At 48.9% G+C, this 27,976-nt stretch overlaps 2 protein-coding genes across 5 annotated transcripts; one reads left to right on the forward strand and one right to left on the reverse strand.

Moving 5' to 3' along the window:
* The first annotated feature begins 2,485 nt into the window (after nucleotides 1–2,485).
* On the forward strand, nucleotides 2,486–9,788 carry FBXL15 (F-box and leucine rich repeat protein 15). 2 transcript variants are annotated; one of them, XM_067537077.1, is made up of 4 exons: nucleotides 2,486–2,557; nucleotides 3,766–3,925; nucleotides 5,136–5,638; nucleotides 6,315–9,788. In XM_067537077.1, exons 1-4 carry the CDS (start codon nucleotides 2,523–2,525, stop codon nucleotides 6,502–6,504), a joined length of 888 nt encoding a protein of 295 aa, XP_067393178.1. In that variant the 5' UTR covers nucleotides 2,486–2,522; the 3' UTR covers nucleotides 6,505–9,788. The 2 variants fall into 2 exon arrangements, with proteins under 2 accessions (XP_067393178.1, XP_067393264.1); XM_067537163.1 differs by having other exon boundaries at nucleotides 2,521–2,864.
* CUEDC2 (CUE domain containing 2) lies at nucleotides 5,981–27,798 on the reverse strand. 3 transcript variants are annotated; one of them, XM_067537325.1, is made up of 9 exons: nucleotides 27,780–27,798; nucleotides 15,635–15,726; nucleotides 14,586–14,729; nucleotides 14,010–14,071; nucleotides 12,244–12,377; nucleotides 10,751–10,924; nucleotides 10,269–10,330; nucleotides 8,749–8,809; nucleotides 5,981–8,337 (listed from the first exon to the last, which is right to left on the reverse strand). In XM_067537325.1, the coding sequence occupies exons 2-9, from the start codon at nucleotides 15,706–15,708 to the stop codon at nucleotides 8,191–8,193; spliced, it is 858 nt and encodes a 285-aa protein (XP_067393426.1). In that variant the 5' UTR covers nucleotides 15,709–15,726; nucleotides 27,780–27,798; the 3' UTR covers nucleotides 5,981–8,190. The 3 variants fall into 3 exon arrangements, with proteins under 3 accessions (XP_067393426.1, XP_067393382.1, XP_067393435.1); XM_067537281.1 differs by lacking the exon at nucleotides 27,780–27,798 and adding an exon at nucleotides 18,704–18,744; XM_067537334.1 differs by lacking the exons at nucleotides 10,751–10,924; nucleotides 27,780–27,798 and adding an exon at nucleotides 18,704–19,486.
* Between the last annotated feature and the right edge of the window lie 178 nt (nucleotides 27,799–27,976).

Genomic DNA, 27,976 nt, shown 5'->3' on the forward strand with positions numbered 1-27,976 from the left:
CCTGTATGCATGCCTCTGCGGGGCGTGAAAACACAGCTTTGTGTTCATCTGCATCTATTCAAGCCATGTGAGACATGCATTTGGGGATATGACATAGCAGAGTTTCATATCTATACTTATATATGACATTGCATGAAACATGCTACCATAACAACAATGGTCAGTATGCCATGAGCATTCCAAAAACACCTTCCATGACATACTTTGCATTAGACAATACACAGTTACACTGTAAGGGTGAACAAACATGAATGATACACAAATCACACAGCATGTCACACATGCCCACCCAGTGTGGTGCTCTCCACCTCTCATGGTGACTGGGCTGCAGATAGATGGTGATGAGCCTTGGTGAACTATGCTGGGCTTTTCAGATCACACAGTGGAGGTTCACACTTTAAGAGCCCGAGGTCCCAGGTCTGGTCCTCCCTCCTGTGACCGAGCCAGGGTGCGGTGTGACATTTGTACAGCACCCAGCACGGGGGCTTGTGCGGGTCAGCCTCTGGGTGCTGCTGAGTATAAATGTTTAACATTAAAATCTCTCACAACACAGGGACCCCCAACCACACTCAGGGCTTCCATATGGCAACCCGGGGAGGAGTCGCCTCCACCACTGCCCTGCTAGGGTGCTAGGCCAGGAGAACGCCCTGAGGGCCCCCGACAGCATTGTGCTCTCCGCTAGTCTCCTCTCCAACACCCTGATGTTGTAACAGGTTAAAATCATTGTATTGTGTGTGTGCCCCGAGTCCATGTTGAAAAAAAGACATAGAAAAATTTATTAAAGATTGTTAATTGTGTTTTAAGGTTTTGTGACCATCTGTTTCTATAATTGTTCCTAGTTATTTTTGTAGTAGATAAAGGGAAGTCGTTAATCTTGTGTAATAGATAAGGAGGTAGAAATTGTAAGCCACCTGGGGAGGAAACTCGGGGGCAGCAAAACCCTGACTGAAAAGTGACCAGTTGAACTCATAATAGGGGGAACTTGCAAGCACAGCAGTTCCCAGGCCCAAATTTGGAAGTTTGCAGTCACTGCAACTTTTATTTGTTAAGTTACACCTGGTCAAGCATGAACTCCTGGCCTAGGAATTCCTCAAGGAGGGACCAACAAAGTAACATAGCAAATGCCCATAATTGGTTTGGCGGACGTATAGGCTGGAGTGGAGATAAAAGGGTTGTCAGACAAAGCAAAAATTAGAGAGTCTTGTTGTGAGGATCACCAAGCCTCCCCAAGAGGCACACCAGAATCGTGCCTGCAAAAGGGTCTGATCAGTCATCCTGCCTCTCTCCAGCCCATTGTAATTGGGCTGATAACCTGTTGGGACTTGTCCTGTGGATGATAACCTGGGTGCGAATACGATAGTGGTTCCACCTGGATGAAAATACCCTAGGTGCGAATACAATAGAGGTTCCACCTAGATGAAAATAACCTGGGTGTGAATATGATAGATGTTCCACCTGGATAAAAAATAGAGCTCTAAATAAAAAGACCAGGTCATAAAATATCTTTTGTTTTGCTGCAGCTGAGTTCATCTCTGTATGTGGTAAGTAGTGAATATGAATATCCATCTGTATTCCAGGAGTGATTATGACTGTAATTGTTAAAATAATTAAGTTTGTAATAGAATAAGGGAATAAGATTTGTAGTAAAATAATTTAAGTTACTAGTTGCTGTATTAGTAAGTGTTGTCTAGAATTTAATCATTGTATTCAATTTTTGTTGTTTGTAATTATATAAAAAATGAATCAGTAAAAGAAAGATTCAATTTAAGTAGTTTGTAACCATCTGTTTCTATAATTGTTCCTAGTTAATAAATAAAGGCTATTAAATGGTTAAGAATCTGAGTAAGCCTGTCAAATTTTTCTGGGAAGTTTGCTAGGTTTTCTAAGTTAACATTTCCAAGCCTTACACTCTGTCTTAAAAAGGGATATATACGAATCGCCTTAGTGCCTTAAAGCACCCTTCAAACCGCTCCTGTGATTTAGGAGGCCGTTTGTCTCTGGTAATCTTGATAACCTTATCAAAACACGACACTTAGGCACATCACCCAACAGGTGGGCCCCTTAGCTGGGGAGGTTGGCCAAGCTCTCAGCCCCAGACAGGCTACAGCCCCTAAGGCCGGTACACACAGTCTCTGCCCCCAACCCTAGTGACTGGACTCCGCCGCGGCCCCATCCCGGTCAGGCCTCGGAAGACGGGTGAGTTCAGTCTCTCTGTCCCGCCCGGCGACTGGACCCGCGCCAGGCCTAGGCCGGACCGTTCCTCTCCGGGTCCGCGGGTCCTACCGGACACGTTAGAGGCTCGGACGATCAACGCTGCGGCACTCGATTGAGTTGGTCTGTCGAAGGGGCCACCCACATTTCCGCCCCGCTGAGCGAGGTAGTGGTGGATGACGTAGTTAGCAGACGCTCGACATCATTCGCACGCCATCGGTGGGGGCGGGGTGAGCGTCGCGCGCCGGCAGGCAGGGCTCAGCTGGCGGCGCGGAGCCCAGAGTCCACCAGAGCAGATAGAGCAGCGCCCCATGGAGCCGCCAGGGGAGACCCAGACCTGCCCCAGGTACCGGCAGCTGTGCCCGGCCAGGGGGCGGCGCTCCTAGAGACTATTTCGGGCCCAGCCCCTGCCGTGCTGTTTCACCCGTGCATGGGAGCCGGCGCTGCGAGCAGGGGCCCCCGTTTCCCTGCCGGGCGCTGTGCTCCGGATCCCCCCCGCCTGCTCTGAGCCAGGCTCCCTCGCAGCTGTGGGGCAGGCGCGGGCTCATCGCTGACCGCTGCTGGAGAGGGGCTGGTGCCTAGCGGTGGAAGGCTCCCTCCCCCGTTGCCAACCCCCAGCACTGGTGCCCACCCAGCTAAGTTTCCTCTGCAGGGTAACCCGCCCTCTGTGGCTTTCCCTGGGTTGGAGGCTCGGGGCTGGGCGGGTAGCGGCGTGGGCACGGCTGACACAGCTGGATGGGCGGCTGGGGTTTATGGGCTCTGGGAGGAAGTGACCCTACAATTACCTTGTACGTGGATGCTGGAATTGGTTTACAGAGAAGTGCTCTGAATGAGTCACCACCTCACAGCCATGGGGAGGTTGGCGCTCTGGCTCTGCCTTTTAACGCACTGAAATCTAGCCCCTGCTCCAAGTTTTAACTTCCCTTTAGAAAAAAAAAAAGTACTGAGAAAACTTTAACCAGAAAATGTTGTACTTTCCCCCATGGAGGCTGCTTCTGCTGTACAATGTTTCTTGTACACTCTCTGCCTCTTTGGGGGATGCTAAGCTCTGCTAGTACCAGGGCCTGTATGACAGCCCATCCCCCTTTTACATGTAACACAGCAGGCTGCCCTCCCTCACCTCCAGCAGATCTCCCACCTGGTTACACCCTGAGTGGAAGGGGTTGGGTGTGGGACAGAATCGGAGGGAAACAGGCCAGCTGGGTGTAGTTTGCCTCGGGCTGCTGCACAAGAACGCCTGTCCAGCAGCTGAGAATCGGGTGGCCTGTTTGACAGCCAGAATGTAGGAGGACTTGACTGGAGTGGAAGCAAGTCTGAGGTCCCCTGGGAAGCTTCCCCGGGAGCAAATCCAGCCCAGAGCTGGAAAGCGAGTTGTCGAGTCCGGTAACGGCAGCCCTCTAGCGACTAGTTTCTTCTTCTGGCAGGTTGTTCCCTGGGCATGTTGGGTGGCTGCTGCCCAGCCACTGCTGAGAAGCAGGTTGGGCTTTTGCTAGAAACATGAACTGGCTCCCCAGAGTCTAATGACTGGCTCACCAGCCTTTGCTTTTCCTTCAGGGGACACCTCCTGGACTTGCCCTGGGAGGACATCCTGGTGCCACACATTCTCTGCCACCTGCCGCTGCGAGAGCTCCTGACCCTGCAGAGAGTCAGCAAGCCATTCCAGTTTCTCATCCAGCTGTACCTGGCCAACATGCGCTGCTTTGACTCTAGCCAGGTATGGGCCAGGTCTGTGCTGGGGAGAGGAATGATGTATGTGAAGCTAAGCCAGAGCCGCCAATGGGAAACTCAGGCTAGGTGGGGGGGAGGAGACAGACAATTCACCTTCAGATTCTTTGCTCTGGTTAATGGCTCCCCTTCCCCCCTGCTTCCAGAGGCTGACATCACTGTGGAGGAGTGATTCAAGTTTGCAATGAGCAGATTTATTTATTAATAACAGATCATTAGGCTGACAGGAATGATGAAATCAGAAGCCCCTCCCATGCCCTATCCAAGCACTAGCAGGGGGAGCACAGCAGACCTAGGCTGGGAATAAAAAAGACTGTTCTGCCTAGGTATATTGGGTTTGGGGGCTGGAGCCGATGATGCATGCAGCTGTGTGTGGAATATGATGTGCCCAGGGGTGTCCAGCCCCCCCAAGCCAAGAATTCTTCCAGCCCTACTGTGACGGTGATATGGGGAGCTGCAGGGGTGGCTTTTCCTGGTGAGTAGGAAATGCAAGAAACTGTAGGTTGGGCCTAAGTGAAGAGCTGGTCTACACACAAACCTGCACAGAAATAGGAAGAGGTGCATGTTAAACCAGTTACAATTAAATTAAAACCAACGCAAGCTCAGTGGACTTGCTTATTATGAAATAGCAGTGGCTCAAGTGGATTTAGTTAAATTCTGTTTGTTACCCACTGAAGCTAAATTCACTTGAATCACTGTTATTCAAAATAAGTGTGTCCACACAGGGACTTGCACAGCTTAGGAAAGACTGAATGGAACTCAGAGTGGAAGGAGTGACTGGCTGGGAAAGTTTAAAAAAAGAGGAAAATCTGTGTTGCTTGCCCTAGCACTGACTGAGAGGGACAGAACTGCCTACAACTATGTACAGCTGGAGAATTTAGAGAGGCAGGATGTAGAAAGAGAAGCAATGCAATGGCATTAAGAGGCAACTTTGGGTTGAAGAGCCAGGATAACTTCTTGATAGCAAGAATTCTCATTCTGTGGAATAGTCTCCTGAGGGAAGCTGTGGAAGCCCCATCACTTGGGCCACTGAAGTGGGAGAAGTGCTATAACTCTGGCAGGGGGTGGATTTGGTGACCTAGGTCTCTTCTGGCTCTTGACTCTTTAATGTCTCTTGTGCAAGGAAGAGACAGGTGGGGGAGAGAATCGAAGAGCCAGGGCAGTGTTGAAATGCTGGAGGTCTCTGTCCCCTCACACAGGTCGGCCCTCTCATCCCCAAAGCTGCTTTCTGTAACCTTCTGAAAGACAACCAGGTCCTGCAACAGCTGGCGCTCCAGAACTGCTCTGATTGGCTGACTGACAAAGAGCTGCTGCCTGTGATTGGCCAGAACCACCACCTGCAGGAGATCAAGCTCAGTGGCTGCCTGCAGCTGAGCCGGCATGCCCTGGTGGCCACCTCACTGAGCTGCCCCCACCTGCGGTGTCTCTCCCTGGCGCACTGCGAGTGGGTGGACAGCCTCTCTCTGCGCAGCTTGGCTGATCACTGCAAGGGACTGGAGTCCGTGGACCTGACAGCCTGTCGCCAGCTGAAGGACGAAGCCATCTGCTACCTGGCGCAGAAGTGTAGCCGACTGAAGTCCCTCTCACTGGCCGTCAATGCTAACGTGGGCGACACGGCGGTTGAGGAGATTGCCAAGTGCTGCCCTGGGCTGGAGCACCTGGACCTCACGGGGTGTCTGCGGGTCAAGAACGACTCCATTAGGTACCCAGGGTGCTTAACTATGCAGGCAGGGTGGGCACCCCCGGGGGGGATTGGAGAGAAAGAAGGGAGGTAGGGTCTCTTCCAGGTGCACTCCTGCAGTGCAGGAAGCAGTGAGAGCTCTGGGCTGCTGGTAAGCCTTAGAGCAGGGATGGGGAACCTTTTTTCTATCAAGGGCCTGATGGTGGCCCTGGCAGCGGGGGAGAATTCAGCGGCGGCGGGGTTCTGTGTGGGGCATGGGGCAGTGCCCGACGCCAAAGTCCCCCCGCCGCCGAAAAGGGGCAAACGGCGGAAGAGTTTCGGCGGCAGTCACTGCCCCCCCCCCACAGAACGCTGCCGCCGCTGCGAAACCACGCCGCCGCCGAATTCCCCGCCGCTGCCAGGGCCGGAACAAATGAACTGCCTTAGAGGACAGCGAAGATGCTAGATGTGACGGAGGGGGGCTTGGCTTCAGTAAGGTCTCTGGAATGCTATGGAGAAGGATCTGGGATCAAATTGGTCACCAGATTACCATCTCCTTCCAGCTTGCCTGCATGTGCTCTATGCCAAGGCAAGGCCCTCCTCCTGCAGGCCAGGGATCCTGTGTGTAACACAGACTCACTCCAGGGCCTTCCAGTAACAGTGTGGGGGGTGCCGGGAGCAAGAGCTGTGGCCTCCAGCGTCTGCTCTCTCTTGGCAGGGTCCTGGGCGAGTACTGCACCAAGCTGCGCTCACTGAAGGTGAAACACTGTCACAACGTGGCCGAGTCCAGCCTGAGCGTCCTGCGTGGCCGCGGGGTGGAGCTGGATGTGGAGCTGCCGCTGCAGAGGGCTCTTGTTCTTCTGCAGGATGGGGTTGGATTCGCCCCCTTCATTAACCTGCAGATCTAGAGGCAAGGGAAGGCTTCTGCTCAGGGGGCAGAGAGCCCAGCTGGCCTCTGACATTACTGCTGAAGTGCTCCGAGGGACCCATCAATGTGGCTGGCCCTAAGGGGGCTCTCACTGCCCTCAACCCTTGGTGCTCTTTAGCCACTGGTGTGTTTGTAATGGGGCTCCCTCAACGCCTCCTGGCTGGGGGGAAGCAGAGTTCCTTTGCAGTGGTGTGAAAAGCAGGAGTCCCTCTCAGTAGCACTGTGGTGCTGAACGTGTCCCGGCTGCACCAGGCCGGCTGGTAAATGGGATATATTATTTAAGCAATATTTAAAATTTCTATAAGCCCAGCGTGCTGGGCTGTGGCTATACAGAAAGCTGGAGAATGCTGTGCAGCTGTGGCCATGGACTGGCTGCAGAACTATCCAGAATAAACCAGATCACCGCTGCACTGTCAGCAAAGGGGAAGTGCTGAGATCTCCTCCTAGAAACAACAGGGCCTGCTGAGCTGGGGCGAAGAGCATCTCCATGAAAGCTAGAGCATGATGGAACTACCTTGTCTGTTCCCTTGGGATGGGCCATCTCCCAGAAGTAGGGGCAAAGGCGAGTCACCCTGAGCAGGCAGGTATATGGGGCAGCTAGACTGTGCCCCCCCACCCCCACTGCTGCTTGTGCTACCACACCTACACCGCTATGGTTTTAGCATGCTGGCTTGCTGAGACCTGGCCTGGGTCTTTGCGAGCTGGGAATCACAACCCTAGCTCCAGTGCAGATGTAGCCCTAAGGGAAAATGACACTAGCCCTGGCATGGTTCTGATCTTACCCCCTTCCACGTCAGTGAGAAGAGTCAGGCCCCTGTGGGTTCTGTAATGCAGGGGGCAGATTGTCACTGCTGAGGAACTCCATTCACAACTGATTTTGGTCAGCAGGGTAGCAAGACTTCAGCAGGTCTGTCACATTGCTCATGACTGGTGACTTCTATTCAAGTTCCACTACGGCTATAGCAGCAAGAGGAATAGCAGGGTTTGCAGGTTACAGGGGTGTGGCAGGTCAGGCAGGAATTGGGTGGGCAGAGGTATGGGGAACTCACAATAGCAGGCCTAGTTTCTAGCCTAAGCCTTCGTGATCACTTTGTGTTCAAGGTATGAAAGGAGCTGCAGTTAGCTGGATGGCAGGCAATAATCTCAGGCTCCGGTGGGGAGTGTGGCAGAGAGGCGAGCACAGTTTGAGCCTACAACCAACCCTGAGGGTCTGTGTGGTCCTTCCCAGCAGCAGACAGGCTCTGGCTGAATCCCACTGAGTCACGTCATCTTTACTAACTCACCCTCAATAGAACACCATTACACACAGGTTTAAAAAGGCTGCTGTGACTACACAAGCTACAAGTTACTATAAAAATCTCAGTGCCAGGAACAGCAGAGGGTCCCACCACACAGACAGCAGTGATGTTGGCCAAATTTCATCATGGCCACAGCAGGCTCCTGGGGCTCCAGAGGGACAGTTCCACAAACAGCATGTTTGTGTAAAAAGCCTCCTGCATGGCATCACATTAAAATGAAGGCTGACTGCAGCATCCTGGCTCCCAGGGGTTGGTTAGTTCCAGTTAGTGGAGTGTAGAGAAGGCCCTTCTCACCCCCCATTCCCCAGGTTTGTCCCTCCGTGCCCGAGGAAGCAAGGTAGAGGGCAGTGCCTTGGTGGGAAAGTCCCTCAGTGGAATTTATATTTCCTGGCGGCTTTGAGGCTGATGTAAGTTTTCTTCATCTCCTCACTCTCTGGCTTCTTAATGTCTTTGTACCTTTCTCCCTTTGTGCTCACCACCTGGTTGTCAATGTAGCGGATCAGTTTCTTGGGAGCCTACAAAGGAAGTGAAATGGATGCAAAGTGGGTAGTGACAGCAGCCCTGGGAGAGGGGGCAGGCCTGGGCAGGTGTGCACAGCAGGTGGAATTGACATGAACAGATGCTTTAAGAGCAGGACTAGCTGAGCTGAGGGTCTGGAGAATGTGGGGTCAAAGACTTGATAAGAAAGCAAGATTAATCCACTGATGCATACATACACCTTCTTGGGGAAATGCAGCATTAGGCTGGAGTAGTAAATAGTGACAGCCCCTCTGCCCATCTTACACCTCTTTTGGTTGGATCAGTTCCCCCTTCCCTCTAGCCAAAGGCTCGATGAAGGGGCCTTTACTGTGGCAGATTCTGACTGCTGCTGACCTGTAGTTAGACCCTGCTATAGCCAAAGACATGCTGACTGTGGCTCTCCTCACCTCCTTTGGTGGCAGTGGCCTGTGTGTTTTCTGATCCTCCTCGCTGTCCACCATCATGTATCTGAAACACAGACAGGGATTAGTGAAAGCTGCAACGCACACAATGCTGTGACGAGAGCGGGTTAGTCGCATCCTGTTTCCTTACCCCCACCCTCCTGTGTTTTCAGTGTGACCTCACAACATGTACTGCACTCTGCTTCAAGCCCAGGTTACAGCTGGGAGTCCCCAACTCATCCCCAGTGTAACAGTGGGAGGGAGGAGGTGCTATCCTTCCAAGGGAGGGGATCCTGCAGAGCCAGCTAACATCCCAGGCTGTGACATGTACCCCAGTGCAGACTGGCTACTCAGTCTGCTCCGGTAGGCCCAGATCCTCAAAAATATTTAGGTGCTGAGGTGTCTATTTACATGTGAGGATCTGGGGCCATAACACTGGTATTATCAGGAGTTGCTCAGAGATGGAAGATCCAAGTTCTGGTCTATTTTAGGAAGTAGGTGTGCTACATTTCAATCTCTGTGGGCAGGCAGCATCTTTGAGAAGGACACGAAAGCAAGCGCCATTCAGTGGGTTGCTGGTAGCACAGTGCTGAAGTAGCTACTTCTCTCAGAGGTGACGACTCCCCTTCAAAACTTCATGTATTATAATATTTTAGTAAAGGGTTTTGTTTGGGGGGGGAAAGCTTCACCTTGCTCCACATCTGACTGAGATGCACAGGGCACAAATATTTGCTCATTGTACTGATGAGTTCTTTACTCTTGTTACCACTATAGAGCCAATACAACTATGTGATAGCGCAGCCAGCCTTGATCATTTCCTGCCTAGCTAGTATAGCTGCTCCTGAGTATTTCCAGCTAGAAGTCTGTTCTCTGCACCTGCTTGATTTGTGTTATAAGTACAGGATTTTGCCAAAGCCATCATTAAAGTGAGGTTAGCAGAAATGTGACTAAATGGCACCTTTTTACTCAACACGTCTGCTCCCTCGCCATCTTCAAGCCACGCCTGTAGTAGAATGGCTAGAACTAGATTGGCCTTTCAGAGACAGCACTGCTCTGGGAGAATGAGCTGGATTCTGTTCTACCTTGCTCACACCCCCACAGCTGGATTCCAGTAGGAGTCATCAATGGGGGATGATGTGGGGAGGCAGAAAGAACGAGCCTGGAGGGGCAGTTCTCAGATGGGCAGGTCGAGTCTGCAGCTTCAACAACAGGTATCATCTTTAGGGTTGTCTCAGCAGGACGTGGCTGTAAGAATCATGGGGAAACCCCGTGCAGAGTTCACAGTCCCTTCTCTGAGTGGATCTGCATTTCAAGTTTAGCCATGGCCCGGGCATGCCAGAATCCTCCCCTTACCAATGGTCCATTCGCTGGGCAGCACCCACCAAAGCTCTTGGATAGGTCTATTTGGCAGGGTAGCCCGGGTGGGCAAGGTCCATCTGTGACAGTTTCCCCAAGTCCCTCGCCAGAGCCTGTTCTTGCCCTTGAAACAAGGACCTGAGAGCAGATCCTCACTGCTTGTTACTTACTTCTGTAAGATAAATCGCTTGAGCTCTTCTTGTTTGGGCGCTCGGCAGGGCCTGGCCAGTTCCTGGATTAGAGAGGAGGAAATGATGTGCGTGAGCTACAAAGCAATCAGCATGTACAATTCCATCCTGGTAGCTAGCCCCAGTGTGGAGAAGCCACCCCTGGCTGCCGGCCAGTTGGCGTTAGCGTGGCTGCAGAAACACGGGAGGAGAATGCCTGTGGCACAACATCTCTTCGGGCAGCACAGCAGGCTGGAGAGCCTGTACCTGGAGTCCCTTGGAGGAGCAAGCTCAGTGGGATCTCACTGCTCTGCTCACACGTTGAGGATCTGCTGACCTCTTCCATTTGCTATGGGTATGTGGAAGATCCCCACAGACACTTTCAGAGGTAAAGAGCCATGTGTCAGCTTGGGTAATGCCCTGCTGTATTTGTGGACACTTTCCTCCAATCCCCTATGCTGCTTGGCCTGGTGCTGCCACAATACCTTCACGTTAGCACCCAGTGGGCCAGCTTCCACCTTCTCCTCCACCATTAACTGCACTGCCTCCTCCAGGTTTCCCAGCGCCATGGCCAGTGCCTTCTGAGCCTGGCTGAGGGTGCAGGTCGGGAACATCTCCAGGAGCAGCTCCACCCCATCCTTCAGGTCCTCTCCTGCTCCCTGGTCAGGGAAAGACAGTTTGGAAAGCTGAGTTTGGAGGTCAGCAAGGGGCTGGACGCTTAAGGTCAGGAAAACTGGTTTCCAGTAAGCCAGATGTTTCTCCTCAGCTGCAATTGAACTGAGTCTGTTCACAGGGCAGGTGCAAGCCTCACCCCTGCAGCTGTGGCACTGGTTATGGGCCTGCCTCTTTGTAGGTCCTGCCCGCACACACAGCAGCAAGGATTCTGGATACGATTGGCCTGCAGTTCAAGGTAGGGCTTTGGGGATTGGCTTATCTGCCTACTGTGCCGCTGCACATCCATCCCCCGGGGAGACACATGCTGGAAACTGGCCCATTTACCTGTACCACTGACACTCCCACCATATGGAGTCACAGCCAGTGGAGGGATGGGTTAAGCATAGCATGGTACCGCAGCAGCTGAGATACTGAAGTGCAGCAATATCATTTTCTATGAAGCAACTGGCAAACAGTGATTGAATCACAGAGCAAGAAGAGGGCATCAGTATGCATGTTCTATCCCTAGCATAGGGGGTAGTGTGCAGGGAAGTGCTCCTAGGTGGGGTTACTAGCAGAATGATGCTCTCTACAACTGGACCACAGCTGATGAGCCCCGGTGAGTAAATGCTGGCTTGGCCCTTAGCTGCACAGTATTGAAAGTCCTAGAGGGGGTGGAGGTAAGGGCCTTAAGGTGACAGCCCGTATTTAATCAATGTTTTTTTATCCAGCATGGACCCAAGGCACAGTACAAAGGTTATGAACAAATTCTGCAAACTCGTCAGGAATCACTGCACCTACCACTGAAATGCAGCCACCTGTCAGATGGAAAATGGAAGCTGCATGATAGTATAGGACAGGAAATGGAGATAATAAATTAAAACTCTGGAGGGAATTTAGGGATGCAGAATGCAGCAGTGGGTTGGAATTTGCCTTCTACTACTATCCTTTGTGAAAAGTCCTGTGGGATCTTTCATTACAAGCAGTCAGAAGCCATCTAAATCAAGTAGCGCATCATCCTATAGCTGCAGGGCTGGCTCAGTGCTGATTCAGCAGGAAGAGCACCAGCTGTGGAATGCCCACCCCGCTTCTGGCAATATCTAAGTTTTCCTTGGAGGTCTCCTATCCAAGACCTGACTAGACCCTGCTCAGCTTGTGTGAGATGGTGAAATCACATCTTGAGATAATATTGCTTCTGGCAGCCTGCACCACATAGACCCCTCCAGAGCCAGAACATGTCCAGACACCTGTGGTAACCTATGGCATGAACTCTGTCCGACCCACATCTAGTTCTCTATGGCAACATAGGGACAGATCCCAGTACCTGACCAATAGCTCCTTCTGATGGTATATGCAGCCTCCTCTCATCAGAAGCTCCTGCCCCCTGCTCATCACTCTGGCTCAGCTCTTCAGCAGGGGATCTGTTCACGCTCTCCATGGCCTTTTGGCAAACGTTTTCTAAAAGAGACACGTTTATGAGAAGCCCTGTAAAGATTAAAGCTACATGTACTTTTTGTTATGGAAAGGACAAGGTGGCTACTGTGCCGTATGCCAACACAAACTCCTTCCTTCGTGACTGGCTGGAAACCAATGCTCTCCTACTACTGCCCACCAGGTACTGCTGTCGCTTTGTTCATATGGCTTTGCTCAGGACAGAGTGAAGGTTATTTGAGTGCCTTAACTGTGTTTCCAAACCTTAACATGTTCGGATTTCTTTTAAGTGAAATCTTAACCATGAATTTCCAGGGTTTGTAGTGCTGGAGTTGGGATAAATTACACCATCCCTGGAATGTGTTTCATTAAGTGACTGGTAAGTACTCTCAATCTTAATGTAGATTTTTGTCTGGGAATTAATTCACATACAGGCCAGGTTTCTGTATGTTGTAAGACCCAGCATGCGTTGCAGCCAGGCTATTTTGATGAAGCCAGCATTGTACTGGGGGATGGATGATAGCCTTGTGGTTAATACACAGGACTGGGAATCTTTTCTCCCAGCTCTAACACAGACCCCTTGTGTGTGACATGAGGGGAAGTCATTTAGATGCTAAATGCCTCGTTTCCCTATCTGCAAAGTGGGGATGATACTTCCCTGCTTCACACTGGAACATGTGAGGCACGTTGAGATTGTAGATTGGAGGGTGCTGTAGCCGTGCTGTGTATTGTTATGGTATCGATAGGCTGTGGGCTGCTCTCCAGTGTGGATGAGGGTGGGCCATCTGCTTTATTAAGCGGGGCCTTTTGGCTCCTGATAAGATGCCAGTGATGCTTCAGTTGGACAAAATGTGGACCCCTTTGCCCTGCTGGGATCCACCCCCAGAGATTTACATGTCTGTGCTCAGGCAGAAATCTACTGCTCTGCTTTCATGCATTGATCCAGCTGATTCACAGATTGTAAGGCCAGCAGGGACCATTATGGTCATCTGATCTGCCCTCCTACACAGCACAGGCCAGAGAGCCTCACCCAGCAATTCCTGCAGCCAGCCCCTAACTCCTGGGTGGGCTAGAGCAGTTCCTTCAGAAAGACATCCCATCTCGAATTACAGACTCCAAGTGACAGAGAGTCCAGCAGACTTTTTCGGGTACAATTAGGCTGTCCAGTGATGTAACCCTTGAGTCGCGCTGCTGACGGGAATGCAGATACAAATCCCCAACTTACTGGCTTTGGCAGGAGGATTTGATCTGGTATGCTCCAATCCTGTTTCCAAAACAAACAAGCCCCTCTAGAAACGTTCGGTTCAACAGTCCTTTACATGGAGCCTTCCCCTTACTGTGCATTCACCTTATATGCGGTTGGGATCACCAGCAACCCAGGGATGTGTTCAAGCAGATTTCACCACACAAGTGCCCCTATTCAGCCACAAACAATTGCATTCCAAGCTACTAACCCTCCCACACATCCTATCAAGACTGACTTAATCCGGTAAGAAGTCAAGCGATTCAGACTCCCATGTGAGACTCTCCTAAATATCACAGCTTGCGTGGCAAGTTCGTGCATTGTTCTGTGACGCTCCCCAGCCTTCAGAGAACTTAAGGCTAAAACCACATCCCTAACGCTCCTCCTTGTGCCTATCTGTCCTTCGAGCCGCTTACCTTTACTGCGAGCTTTGCTGAGCCTTTCCGAGAGGGCAAACATCATTTCACAGATGTTCCCGCTGCAAGAGACAGTTGCAGTGTGATTGGCATAGGGAGCATAAGCACTGTCATCTTCCAGCACAAGTTTCTCCTAGGTACCTACAAGCCCCCCCCGCCCTGAAAACGCTGTATTTTATCAGTGCAGTGTTCCCCACCCACCTGGGAGAGATTGTGAGAGTCTTTAGGAGCAGGCAGCTGCTCCTGGAGTCCTCTCCTGACCACATGCAACCCAATCTATGCAAAACACCATATTGCTAAGCCACCGATCTAGAAAGACAGACCCTGTAAAGCCAGCACATGCCACAAGAAGTGCAGTACAACATGCTGAGGGTTCAGAAGGCCTGGGGCCTGCTTGCTGCCTGTACCCAAGCAAAGGTCAGACTCTGTACATGATTGCCTGGTTTTGGGCCCAGAAGGTCCTTAAACCAAAGCACTGAGCCGCTTGATGCAATAACTGAGCTCTGTGGTACTAAGACACTTAGACCTAGTATTTGAAGTGTGGCTTGTATGTCCCAGATGATTAGAGACACACACCTGTTGATTTCTGCGAAGCCAGGGATATAAGCCTCCATCATTTCCACAAAGGTGTCCATATCAAAGTTCTCCTCAGATGATTCTGGTGAGCCTAGTTCTTCCAGGACACTAGCAATGTAGGAGAAGATGATGTCATCCATCCCGCTGGAGGCAAGGAGAACACAAGCTCAGGGAGTGGAGTTAACAGGTACTCACCCCTCTAGTGCCCTTCCACCCAGTGCAATGCTGCAGCTACAAGAGCCTCATGGCCAGCATACTGGCCTGTGATTGGATCGGATCTCTCAAATAAAGCCAGGTAGGACCTGCTCAGTAGTTGTAGGGCAGATTTTCAGAGATAATCTGAGGTGCTTCAGAAAACGATGTGTGCAGTTTAATTTGTGACAGGCTTCCTTCCCCCTTCAGCACTGAACTAATGCCCCTGTACGCTGCTGGGGGAAGGAAGGCAGCACTGTTAGAGTCACAATGTCTGAGCTGAGATGTACAACCAAAGTCCTGAGCACTTGTGACCATGTTAATTCTGGTGCTGTGGGTACCAGATTCCAAGGGTAATTGCATTCTGTAGCCAGAATTACAGGTCAACAATCTATTGGATATAGTACTCTTCTCCACTTCCTGTCCTAAACATACATACTGCTGCCACATGCTGCTAAACAGCCAGTGCACTTCAACCTAGAGGTGGCTGCATTTCACATGTGGTCAAAATTCTTGCTATATAAACTGTGTATGGGTCTATCAGTCTGCTGTTTGAAAAGCACTTGACTTTGGGATCCCTTTAGGATGAAAGGGGCTAGAGAGACTGTTTGTTACTGGATAAGAAATTAATAACCTTATTCCAGTTTCACTGGCAGCTACTACACAGTAACACTAACTTATGGATGGTATAAGGATTTTAGCAGACTTTGGACAAGTTACATACACCCCTGAGATCTGGATTGAGAGGCAGCAGAATACAATGCATGAAAGTTAGAAAGTTATACCTGGAGTTTAATAAAAGGGAGAGATGGGTGACGAACAGAGAGTCCAAATTCAAAAGAGAGGCTGGAACATACCTGAGATCAGCAGCAGGGATATGGGATTGGATGAAGCATGTCAGAGAGTCTCGAATGATTCTTTCAAGCTCCATGTCTCTTTAAACGGGTTTCTTCAAGGAAGTGGGAGGAAAAAAACCCATATAATTTCAAAGACAAGAATGAGGTCAAAGCATTCGCATGCACAACACCTCCACGTATGCTCATGCAATCAAAACAATTCCTGAACTCCCCCAGCCCAGTACATTGCTTCGGGGAACTGTCGTAGAAGCTACCTGCTGCATGAGGAGCTGCCAGATATATCAGCCCAACACAGTCGGATCGCTCTCGGTTTCACAGCTTCTCTCTGCTCTCCCTGCGACTGGTGTCAAAGGGTTTCACAACTGCAGAGTACAGCTCCCACTCTCAGTGGGTGCACTACAGCTAGAAATCCTAACACATGTCAAGCTGCATAGCTGCAGAATCAGCTGGCAGAATGGAATCCGATGAAGGAAGGCTTCAGGTATTGCTTGCTCACAGAGGGTGAGGACGGATCTTCCAGCGAACAGCGTTTTCAGTAATGGCTGGCTTCATAAATGGGTGGGAGAAGACCGGGTAGTGCTTTTCAGGAAAAGGGCAGCCTATAGTGTCTTTCACAAGGGAATACCAGGCAGGGCACAGACAACTAGTCTGCCAGACAAAATATCAAAGGTTTCTGGGTCAGGCAGGACAGTGCCAGTGGAATCCTGCATGAACTAGAGCCCATTGTGGTGCTTTGTGAATGAGCTGTTCTGTAGAGGAGTGCAACCACAACAGGGAGCGTTTGATAACAGTAAGTGAGCAGGGGAGTTCTAAGGATCACAGACCTCCCACGCAAGCGAGGGCAGCCCTGCACTGTCCACCCACCATCCCTCAGCGAGCGGCTCAGTCCCGTCTGTTTCACCAGCTGTCTCTCTCATACCATCCCTCCTGTGCCTGAGGTACATGCCAGCTGATAGCACAGCAGGCAGCCTCTCACTACAAGGCCTGAGTTACATGCGTGGGCACAGACATCTACTTGAAGACGGTACTGTGATTCCTGGTGAGCAACGCTGGCTCTGTAAGGACAGAGCCCGCAATGGTCACTGCTCCAAAGAGCATGTAACTTACAGGCATGATCATGCTTCCAGTAAGGGTCAGTGGCAAAACTCTATTGATTTAACTGGGAGCAGGACCAAACCCTAAGGTAGGCAGCATGCCTCTAGGGGAGCAATCCTGTGACGTGCTGAGCACCAGCTTTATGGGAATCAAGGTTCTACAGATCTCCAGCGAGGGGCCTTTACAAGAGCTAACAGGATAGGTTAGCTCAGCACAGGGTTTAAGGGCCCCTGCGGTGCTCCAACCCAGTAACAAGCTTTGTTTTCATGTAGGAATGGCATTTCCGAGGCTTCTCTTGGCCAGAGAATGGCAGGGCCCCTGTGCATTCTGCAAGAGCCATCTGGAGTTTATCTGCAGCCACAGAATGCTCTGCACCAGTGGGCTCAACACCACACAGTGGCAGCACCTTGGTGCTCTGCTGGCCGTGCCAAGCTTTAGAACTGATCACAGCAGCATTCTGTGCTCGTGCTAGGCCAGAGTGGGGAGCAGAGGAAACAGCTCTGGCAGTGAGGGATTCCTAGATTCTCAGGCTGGAAGGGACAGTGTGATCAGCTAGCCTGCTCTCCTGCAGAGCACCGGTCAGAGGGCGACCCTGAACTAATTCTTGTTTGAACTAGAGCAGGTCTTTTAGAGAAAAGCCCAACCTTGATTTAAAAATTGTCAGTGATGGAGAATTCACAATGCCCCTTGGTAAATTGTTCCAATAGCTAATTACCCTCACTGTTAAAAATTTACACCGTATTTCCAGTCTGAATTTGTCTAGCTTCAACTTCCAGCCATAGGATCTTGTTAGACCTTTGGCTGCTAGACTGAAGAGCCCTCCATTATCAATTTTTTGTTCCCCACATAGCTACTGACAGACTGTGATCCAGTCAGCCATTAACCTTCTCTTTGTGAAGCTAAACAGGTTGCAGGATGCAGGGAAGGACATCTATACTCATACTGGGAGACTCCCATGGAGCATTTGATACTGTTGATCGTTCAACTTTCCTGTTCGACATCCCAGAGGCAGCAGGAGTAGGTGGAAATGCCCTGCACTGGCGTAGGCATTTCTTCTCAGGGTCACGATGGGCAACTCCTCTCTGTAGAAGACTCTCCCTTGGGGGAGGCTGCACAAGGCTAGGGTCTTCCTACCATTAATCTCTATAAAAATCCACTGTGGCAGTTAGTGGGAGACTATGAGTTGGCATGCCAGCGGTACTCAGATGACACCCAACTCAATGCATTCTTTACATCCAACAGAGATAACAGAGTCTCCCAGCTTTCTCCTTGCCTACCTGAGATTAGCACTTGGATGAACAGTGGTTGGCTGAAGCTGAGCCTACACAAAACTGTAATGATGCTGGTGGGGGAGAAGGAACTCCCTCATTCTTTAACAGCTGCATGTATCAAACGCATCGGCCATCAGATTGTTGCTGTAGCCTGCTTGAGGTTCTCTGAATCTTTGCACTGAGCTTGGGCAGCACACACAGGGGTGAAACACACCCACTTTCATCTGCTGCTGGCCAGAAGGGCACACCCAATTCGACTGGACTCAGATCTGACCATCATGATCTATGTTTTTGTAACACCTACTCCCCGCTACTGCAATTCTCTATGCCTAGGAATGAAGCAAGTCCCAAGTCACAACAAAGCTAATGGTAATTCAAAATGCAGCAGCTCTTCTGCTCAGCTGCATGGTTTGCTGGGAACATGTTACCCTGATTCGCTTGTCCCTGCACTGGCTCCCCACTGAACCAAGTCCAGCTCAAGGTTGTTCTCCTGGTTTTCTGTCTTGCCTGGAATGGGTCTTAGCTACTTGAGGGACGCCTCTCCCTGTGACACCAAAACTTCCCACAACAGCTCCATTCCTTCAGCACAGTGGGGAGGCTCATTACCAGTGAAGGCAGAACTTCACAGCAGCTGACCCAGACTACAGTACTCACTATCAAATGGAAGAACCACCAATCTCAATTTAACAGCTAAATGCCATACCCGCTTGTTCTTCCAAACTCTTCTGCAACTGCACCCTGGTGCCAGTGTTCCCACACTTCTACATTCAGTAGTTTAAAAGAACCGCCCCATCCACCTCTTGCCCATAGGGAAGTCATAACGAGGGATCGAGGGATCGTTGCTGTCATTCTGCTTTGGAGATGCTCAAACACTCACAGTGAGGGGCACCAAAAGAAGGAACCTAAATAAATGGATCCAAAAAACATACCTGCAAAAACAGCAAAGGGTAGGAGGCCATCACCAGCAAGACAAATGTATTGTTATTACTATTAACCGAAGAAGTCTTTGTAGTAATTTCAACATGAAAATTCTAATTTCAGAGCATTGCAATAAAACAAAAGCAAAGAAATACCCTAATCAGAGCCCTCCAACATGAAGGCCTAGCCACATGCCACCCCTTTAATGCTGTGTTGCTTTTCCATTTCAACTTAGGAGGATTCTTAGATAGTAGTTTTCTTGCTTTTGCAAATGTCATATCCTTCAAGTGTGGAAGCTGATCATCAAACGTGGTGATGTGTTAAAAATCTCTCTGCTCCCATGTGGTTTTTTTTGTTTGTTTGTTTGTTTTTTTAAGATGAGTCATATCTTCTTAGTTGACTGGCAAACTGATTTTTGCCAATGTCAACCTTGCAGCTTATCTCCACAGAAGAGTGAGCTATGTGCTCTTCTGTCTCAAGCTTAATCAACCTAATTACTAGCAAACTTCTGACCTCAGAACCTCATTGTGAGGGAGACTGTACTAAGCAGCAATTCTCCAGATGCCAAGCCCAACCTGCAATCGCTGGCCACTAACAAATTCAAAGTCCAAGAAAGGTAATTATCCTTTACAGAAACCATAGATGGAAAATAAAGATAGAGCACTTGAGATGTCCTTTTTACAGTCACTACGGGTAGGGAGAGAGCTCATCACCCTCTTACTCACAGCCATCATGACATTCTGTGAACTGGTAGGAGAAGAGATTTTTGTCATTTCCACAAGGTTGGCTAATATTGCTGTGAGAGAGAACTGTATACTAACCAATAACATTGTCTGACAACCCAATTTACTGAACAATACAGCACAGTCCACCACCTCAAAGGCACTTTGGCGAGATCCATAAATTAGTTGATAGTAATTTATTCTGATCAATACAACTGACAAAGTCACTCGTCTCCTTAATCAACAGCACTTGCAGGGGAACGTCGGACTGGGAGGAGAGGAACGTAATGATAAATAAATCAGCAACTGGAGGACTGCAGCCTGACCAATTACTAACTGATTATTTACAATCCCTTTCCCAAACCTTTGACAACTGCTGAGAAGCTGGTTTGTAGCTACCTCAGGTTTTTGTCCCCAAGAAGATTGATGTCCAAACAAAAGGAATTTCCCACATTTATGGGAGGTAGACCAACATCAGAAAGAAGCTTTAGTCAATGCATGTAGAGTCCTTCTCAGCTTTCTCAGAATGGCTATTTTAGCATCTGCCCATGCTTCATTTTTAACTTCTAATACAGCCACATTTAAGATTTCCCTCTCAGACACACCCACCTTTAACAGGCCTCTGAAGAAAGGAATCCTTTTGTGATAAATACACAAGAAGGTCCATGCCAAGGCGAAGGATGGGCAGTTTGGATCGGCTGGGTACTTTTCAGTGAGTCTTCTATAGCCCTCAACTTCTCTGCCATGGAGGAGAATGGCAAACAGAAGCAAAGAGCCTCTCCATTGCTGAGCTCCTGGAGCTATAGAAGGAGCATGTAGCAATTTTCACAACATGGCATGCTATGAGCTCCCCCTATCCTTTGGTATCAATTAGTGACAAAGTACCCCACCACCACCATGGAACGTGAGACAGTCTTCTGGGATATCTGAATCAGGCTCTCTCTCTTCCATATTGCTTAACTCAGTCCTCAGAAGACTACATGCTTAAGGAGCAATGCACATTTCCCATTCTCTTCTCAGCAAGAGACACCTTGTTTTGAAGGCTCTTCTTCCTTCAGAAATCTATTCACCAAGAGCAGCTAGCCTACGATGAGCTGATTGTGGTATCAGCATTATGGCAGGACTTGGCCCAGATTTATTTCCTGTCCATGGAGACTAAATTGGCAAAGGCAGTCTCCTTTTCTCAAGCTCACACCAACAGTAAAGTCATGGTGATGCTTTATTATCACCACCCTCTTCTGCCCTCTCAATCAAAGGCATTTATACTTTCCACTTCTTCCATGCCTTTCAGTGTATAAACACTAGTTAGGCCTCAACTTCCCTGTGATAGTAATTGGTATTATTTTATAGATGAGGAAGCCAAGTCATCAAGTAGTAAAGGGACTCAATTAAGTTCATACATGACTTCTGACAGAATTGGGAACAGAACCCATATCTCCTGACTCCCAGGCCATTAGGAGATCCTACACTGAATGCAGAACCTCCTTGCCAATTTCTTTGACATCCTCTATTAAGATCAAAATGTTAGCTCATGGATCATCCTATCAGCAAGACTGTCTTTAAATGACAGGTCTGACAATTCAGAGACTCAGATTAACTCTCCTGCTAGGTCTCCACAGCTGCCAGATGTCTCGTCTCTGGGCACAACAGGACTAGCAGCCCCAGCACTTGGTGGCCATTCTTTTCCAACTCACAGAATTCTGGAAATCAGTGCTTTAGTAAGCTTCAGAGACTGACCTAGTCAAAGCAACAGCCTTATGGGATACACACTGAGTATTTTGTAACCTTGGACGCCTGTCTTCTGACACGCGGAGGTCATCTCAGTTTCTCACTGGTCGAAAGCCGGTGAAAACTGGTTGATTCTCTCTATGTAACTGGTATTCTTTCTACGAAACCCTTCTGGAGATGGGTGTGATAGGATAATATTGCCTCCCAGATGAGCAGTGGGTGGCTTCAGTGGCCTTGCAGCAGGTCAGTTTCTATTGCTGGAGAGAAATGGCTGTTCCGGAGTTGGGTATAGTGTGGTCTGTGTGTGTGTATGTGCATGTTCTTATCCACACAAAATTGGTTATTCTTAAACCAGGCCCATGCAATTCCAGGAACCCCAGTTCCGTCACCCTCAGCTGCTTCCTGCATGACTCTTCCCCCACATTACCAACCATCCTCCCAGCTGCCATGCAACCTTCTCCCCCTGGCTGACCCAGCCAGCACTCTCCACTCCGGAACTAGAAGAGCAGCAGCAGATTCAACCTGAGCAGATTCATCGCACTGCCCTCTGCCAACATGTTACAGCTCAATGGATTCATTACGCAATCCTCAAATGCAATGTCACGAGCAGTACAGTTCTAACTAGTTGTGGTCAGAAAAGACAATGCTCCATCAGTTATTTATCAGCAAACAGGAAGGTGACCAAAGTATATGGCTTCCAAAGGCTCCAAAACCCCTCTTAGTAGATAGAAAAACATCTCATTTGAGAATGTTTTGTGTGGACAGGAGAGGGCCAACTGGCTTAGTCTCCTAATTATAAATCCCAGAATGGCACATCAGCGGGACTGTATTTTACCATATCCATCAACAAGACCCTTGCTCAGAGAAACCCATTCATTACAAAGCCAAGCTATTATATTCAAAAGTGCAAAGATGTGTTTTTAATTCAAAGGCCAGAATGCCTTACCTCAGGACAGCAGAACAGTCTTTGGGATTGTACCTTCTTCTGTCTATGACGTGAGAGGATTAATTGGGAGTTGTGTTATCAGGTCTCGTCCTTTAAGGAGAGTTTTGCAGGGTACAAGGTTTGTAATGCAGTGAACAATCTAAAGGCAGGGGAAATAATTTTCCCCAGACACAAACACAATTGTGCTGAAATGGTGCCATCATCCTTTTAAGCCCCTAGCCACAACTGCACTGGTTTTAATATAACCACCTCTTTGGTAGTGATTAGCTGGCTCAGTTCTCCACACAGAACTCCTTAATTATTTTTCTACATTATAAAATGGGCCTGGAGAACTCTTCCTAGCTTTCTATACAAAAGTGAGCTCTTCTTTCATGCTTAGTCAAGAAATGTCATTGCTGTTGCTCTGCCTTGATCAATCCTTTTAGAAGAAGCGATTATGTCATTCCCCAGCTGTGCTTACAGTTTTACACTGTTGGAACTGAAGAGCTCAGACCACTGGAATCCCTTGTCGTCTTTTGGAGGGTCTTGTATAATAAAACCCAACATTTTTAAGTGCCAACGGGGTGCTCAGGGGAGCCCACCATCTGAATACAGGTAACCTGACAAGAGAGGTTCAATTTGCCATATTGGAATGACTATTTATTTGATTTCCACAAAACTCACTTGGCCAGAGCTATTTCCTCAACCTGGGATAAGAGAAAAGCTGTGTCAATGAGAAAAATGTGTGAAGTGACTACTTGAAAAATCTATTCCTTTCTCTCCCAAATACCTTTGCTTATGGCATTTTTGATTCTGTAGTTCAATAGGGTATTGTCCCATCCTACATATCTACAAAGCAAAAACTGTGCCCTGGGCTAGCCTACCTGAGCTAGTTTGAATTTAGCTACTGTGGGTAACGAGCAGTGAAAGACAGCACAGCATGGGCTCTAGCATGGGTAGTACAAGCCTGGTAGAGATGCTGGATACATCCTTGGCTCACTAGCTTGCTCAGAAGCCTGCACTACATTATCTCCATTGCTCTTGTTGCCCACTCCAGCTGGATTCAAGCTCGTGCATGCATAGCTTTTGATGTACAGACGTACCCATAAACTGTCATGGCCAATGCAACTCACATTCTTTCTCTGCTGAACCTGCATAACCAGAAGAGGGTTTCCCTCCTCCTTATATGACCTACATGTTAGTTATTTGCAATGGAGCCCCAGAAAACACTCTCCCATAGCGATGGTATGGTTATCAGGGTACTAATGGAAATACCTAGTTTCATTTTATCCTGGAAACTTCTTTACTAACACACACATTCTGGAGGTGGAATTATCCCCAGATTCTGATTTTTTTCTCCCCAATTTCTCTTAGTGCTTATTAGGGTAGCAGATCCACAAGTCTTCATTGCAGGACTACAAAAATTTCCACTTACAGACAGGATGAGCATGTTCTCTCACACACAACACACTTTTTTCCTACTGGTGAACAGACCTGTGCCAAAGCTATATAGCCCTTTATATTAACTAGAGAGATAAAGATGGCAAGGCTACAATTGTATAAATAAGGTAATCTTCATCTTTAACATATGTCTGCTCTGGAAACAAAGGATCAAATCCCAATGGATGCTTCTTATCTTTTGTCCTGCTGTAGTAGATACATTGAGTTCTGTACAATTTACAGCTTGTGGATCTTTCAGATGAAACCTTAAAAAACGCCTTGTCTGCTCTTTATGAACGTTAAAGATCTTCCAGCATTTTTCATAAGGATAGATGCTATGGTGAGGTCTATGCACTGGGCTGGAGTCTTGCTGAAACTAAGTGTAAAAAAACACCCATAGTAAACCATATGCAAAATTATTAAAAGAAAGTACAAAGCAGATTTGAGAATGATTCAGGACAAGTGCTTCTAAGATAAAAGAAACTGCTGCTATGATGTCCAGAGACTTTTATGAGATCACAAGTTAGCCTAACAGCCTGATGGCATCAGTAAATAAAAAGATGGTGCCTATGTTTCAGGCACTGGAGATTTTTCTTGAATGGTTAAAGTCAGGGCACAGGGATGGTTCATCATGCCTCTTCTAGATACTGTTTGAAAGAGAGCACAGAGCATTATTGGGATCTTTGGGATATGGAAAGCCATCACTTCAGCCTGCAGATTGTGGCCTCTGCAGAATACTCTGGTACATCCAGGGCATAAATTAGACCAGCAAGGATGTCAGACAATTGCTGCTGGAGTCTAGATTATCTCCAGAAGTCAGAATTAAGGTTGTTGCTGCCCCCTCACTCAGGACAATTTTGTTCCCCCCTCTGTTCTCTTCCCCCCTGCAATTCTGTCTAATCCTCTCTGAGATTAGCTGAACTCCACAGCACCATTGCCATAACCAGCAAGACATGCTAATAGAGCAGTTCTGCCCTGATGCAAAGGAAATTGCCCAGAAAGAAGCATGTTCCAAATGCTGTCCCAAGACTGAGGAAGTGAGATAGATAGCTCAGAGATCCAGAGCGCAAGGTTCACCTGCCTGTTCAATGGAACGGCAGGCAATAGAGACTGCAGCTATATATATTTTTTATTGTTCTTTTCTCTCTCTTTCTGTGTGTTGTCTTAAAACAAGCAAAAAAAAACAAAAAAACCCCAAACATTTTTCAACAACAGCTCCTTAGCTACAATCCAACAGCAAACTGACTCACGTTCCCCCCCAAAAGGAACTTTCAGTACAAGCAACGGACTAACAAATAATTTATCCTCTGAAACACTCTGCTAAACTTAAGACAACCTCCCACAATGAATTATATTTAGATTTTAAGTATTTTAATGATTATGCTTTGGTTTTTGTTGTGCTTAACAAGCATCTGAAGGATTTTTATGGTGGGGTTGCTATGGGAGAACAGGTCAGGGTTCCTGTACACATAATAAAATTAACTGTTTAGTGTTGCAACACTAAAAACAGGCTTCTATCAACAACCTAATGCCCTCCAGCCTGATACTTCTAATTAATACAACACAATATACCTTTGTCAATGGCCAGAATTTTCCCTCCCCTCCCACTGTCGCACCATGTGCTGGGCATTGGATAACTGCAACCCTCCTCTCCAGAGATGGCTGCCCTGTACATAGTGCTGTGAGTATACGGAACTCTATCTCACCACGCTTGTCCAGACAAAACTCACATTTACTTGAGTGGAAGTTTTGTCAGAGTAAGGACTTCAGGGTCACCGCTAGACTTTGTAAAGCATTTTGGTACTCATCGTACAGTCAGCAGTTCATTCTAGGATTGTTTAGCCCATGCCAAGAATTAGGAAGATGTCACACGGGGACACAGGGAAGCACAGAATGTGTAGGTTAGGAGCTAGAGACAAACAATCTGTCTCTATGCGGTGGCCTAAAAGAATTCCCTTTAAATTACTATCAAATGGTTTTCCTTCTCTATTTGAAAGGATACTACAAAATCCTTCAGGATGAAAGCTGCTATATAAATGTAAAATATTAAGCTAAATATGTTCATGTGCCTAGTTGCCTTGGAATTCTGTGGCACTTCGGGAAAATTTTCCAAGTTCTACATTTCTGTGGCGGGGCTTGAAAATGTTTGTGTGTGTAATTAATACAGCAAAATCCTACTGCTAACCAGCAAAAGGAGCTGTGGTCCTAGCTATGGCCGTGAAACATGACTGCGTGTCTTATTAAAGCAGTAAGACACCAGAGGATGGATGCTGAGCTGTGCCATCACAGCACCCTTGTGTTTTCAGAATGGGCATCAAAAGCAAAGTATTAAACAATGCGAATAATAGGTTGATAGTTCAAACAGTCCTGAGCCCTAATCCCAGTGCTGATACAAGACTGGCTGTGTGACCTTGGGAATCATTTAATCTCCCTTCCTCAGTTTCCCCTTCTGTAAACATGAGGATGATAATGTTCAGTTCCCTACCTCACAAGCAATTACGAGGATTTGTTAATGTTTATACAACACTTCGAACAAGTGCTATATAAGTGCTAAATGTTATCGTCTCAGCATGACACATCCTGGAGTACTTTATTTCCAATTTAATGCTGTTTTAAAAAGTAATTTGTTTAAATGGCAGACATCTCCATACATCTGGAGTCTCCAAACACTGGGACTAGAGAAAATTGTATTTAAAGTTAAAATAATCTTAACTTTTGTAAGGAATTTACTGAAGCTTTGTCACTTTTCAAGGCACCATGTCCCCATAGCTTTTATAGTATATAAGCCAATAGGCCACAAGCATGAACATGAACTACAGATAGTTCTATGATTATAGGTCAGGATATCTCAAGTATCGTAATCCCACTACTATTAAGTGTCTGGAAGTAAAACTAAAATACAAAAATCTAGAGTTTAACTCTCCCACCTCATGCACATCTTCCCAGAGCCACCACCAAGAAACCCAAGAGTTCACCAGCAAAAAAACAACCAAATACAAACATGGAGGAGGATTGAAGACAAAGGCATATCTGGTTTTTATTATAGTTAGATATATTTTTTCTTGTATACATCATGTGACCGCTATCAAACAAAAACAAACAAGAGTCAGCAGGGCTATACAATTATCTCAGGGCTTGGGGGACTGGAGTGAGAACCTTGCGGGCAGCACATGTACAGTGACCACCACCACGGGCAACTAGGAATCATGGAGCTGGCACCACATCAAGGAGTCTTGGGGATGCAGGCAGCATTTTAGCGGTGAGTCAGGACTGGGCTGCGTTTCTGGATCTGCCACTGACTTGCTGCATGGCCTGTGGTAAATCACTCGGGGGACAGATTTCAGGAAACAGCCCCTAATCCCGCATGCCGCTATGTTTAGTTGTCCAACTTTCAGCACTTTGGTGCTGATTTTCAGAAGGGGCCAGCTGAGCCATTACAGCTCCTAAGACCTTGGGCTGGATCCTCGGCGCCTTTTGAAGCAGAGCGAAGCGTCAAGTTGGGCACCCCACAAAAAGGCAGCATCAAAAATCAGAGGCGGCTTTGATGTGGCCACGGGCTCAGCGTCGATTGGGCCCGGGGACGCGCCCCGCCTGGGCAGCGCCAGCCACCCCACCGCAGAGACAGACACCAGCTGGGTGCCCCCGGGGAGAATCCCAGACCTGGGGGCGGGCCCGGGGCCCGGCCTTGTCCACGGGTGGGGCGCCTGAGGCACGGGCAGACCGGGGGAGGCTCGGACCTGGCGCTTCGCCCCCCCCCCCTTCTCCCTCTCCCCCCCGTAGCGGCCTCCATCTACAGCCCCGCGTGGGCGGCTGGTGCCGGCGCTCGCTGCCCCCCCGTCGCGGGAAGGGGCGGCTGGGGCACAAGGGCCGCCGGAGCAGGCCCCTCCCCCCACCTGCACCTGGCACGCAGGGGACCCCGCCCGGCGCCCTCCTGCCCCCGGGTTCCCAGCCGGACGGACAGCACACACTGCTAGGGAAAGCGGCCCCGGGCGCCCGGCCCTTCAGACAGACAGACGCCAGACGGACGGGTGGGGGAAGGGCGTCACCTGGCCTCCTGCGCGTCCCCGCCGCGGCCTCGCGCTGCCTCACTCCGGGGCGAGTCCCGCGCAGCCAGATTAAAAGCACCACGTGACCCCCCCCCCAGCCATAGAGTTGGAAGCGGGAGGCTAGAGCAGCCCCCACCACCTCCTGCTCCGCCATCTTTACTGTGGGCACCGGGGGTATTTCCGCCGAAAGTCGCCTT

This window comes from Emydura macquarii, unplaced genomic scaffold (assembly GCF_026122565.2).
Source record: "Emydura macquarii macquarii isolate MOO-44397 ecotype Brisbane River unplaced genomic scaffold, CSIRO-AGI_Emac_v2 contig_67, whole genome shotgun sequence".
In the NCBI taxonomy this organism is placed as follows: domain Eukaryota; kingdom Metazoa; phylum Chordata; order Testudines; family Chelidae; genus Emydura; species Emydura macquarii.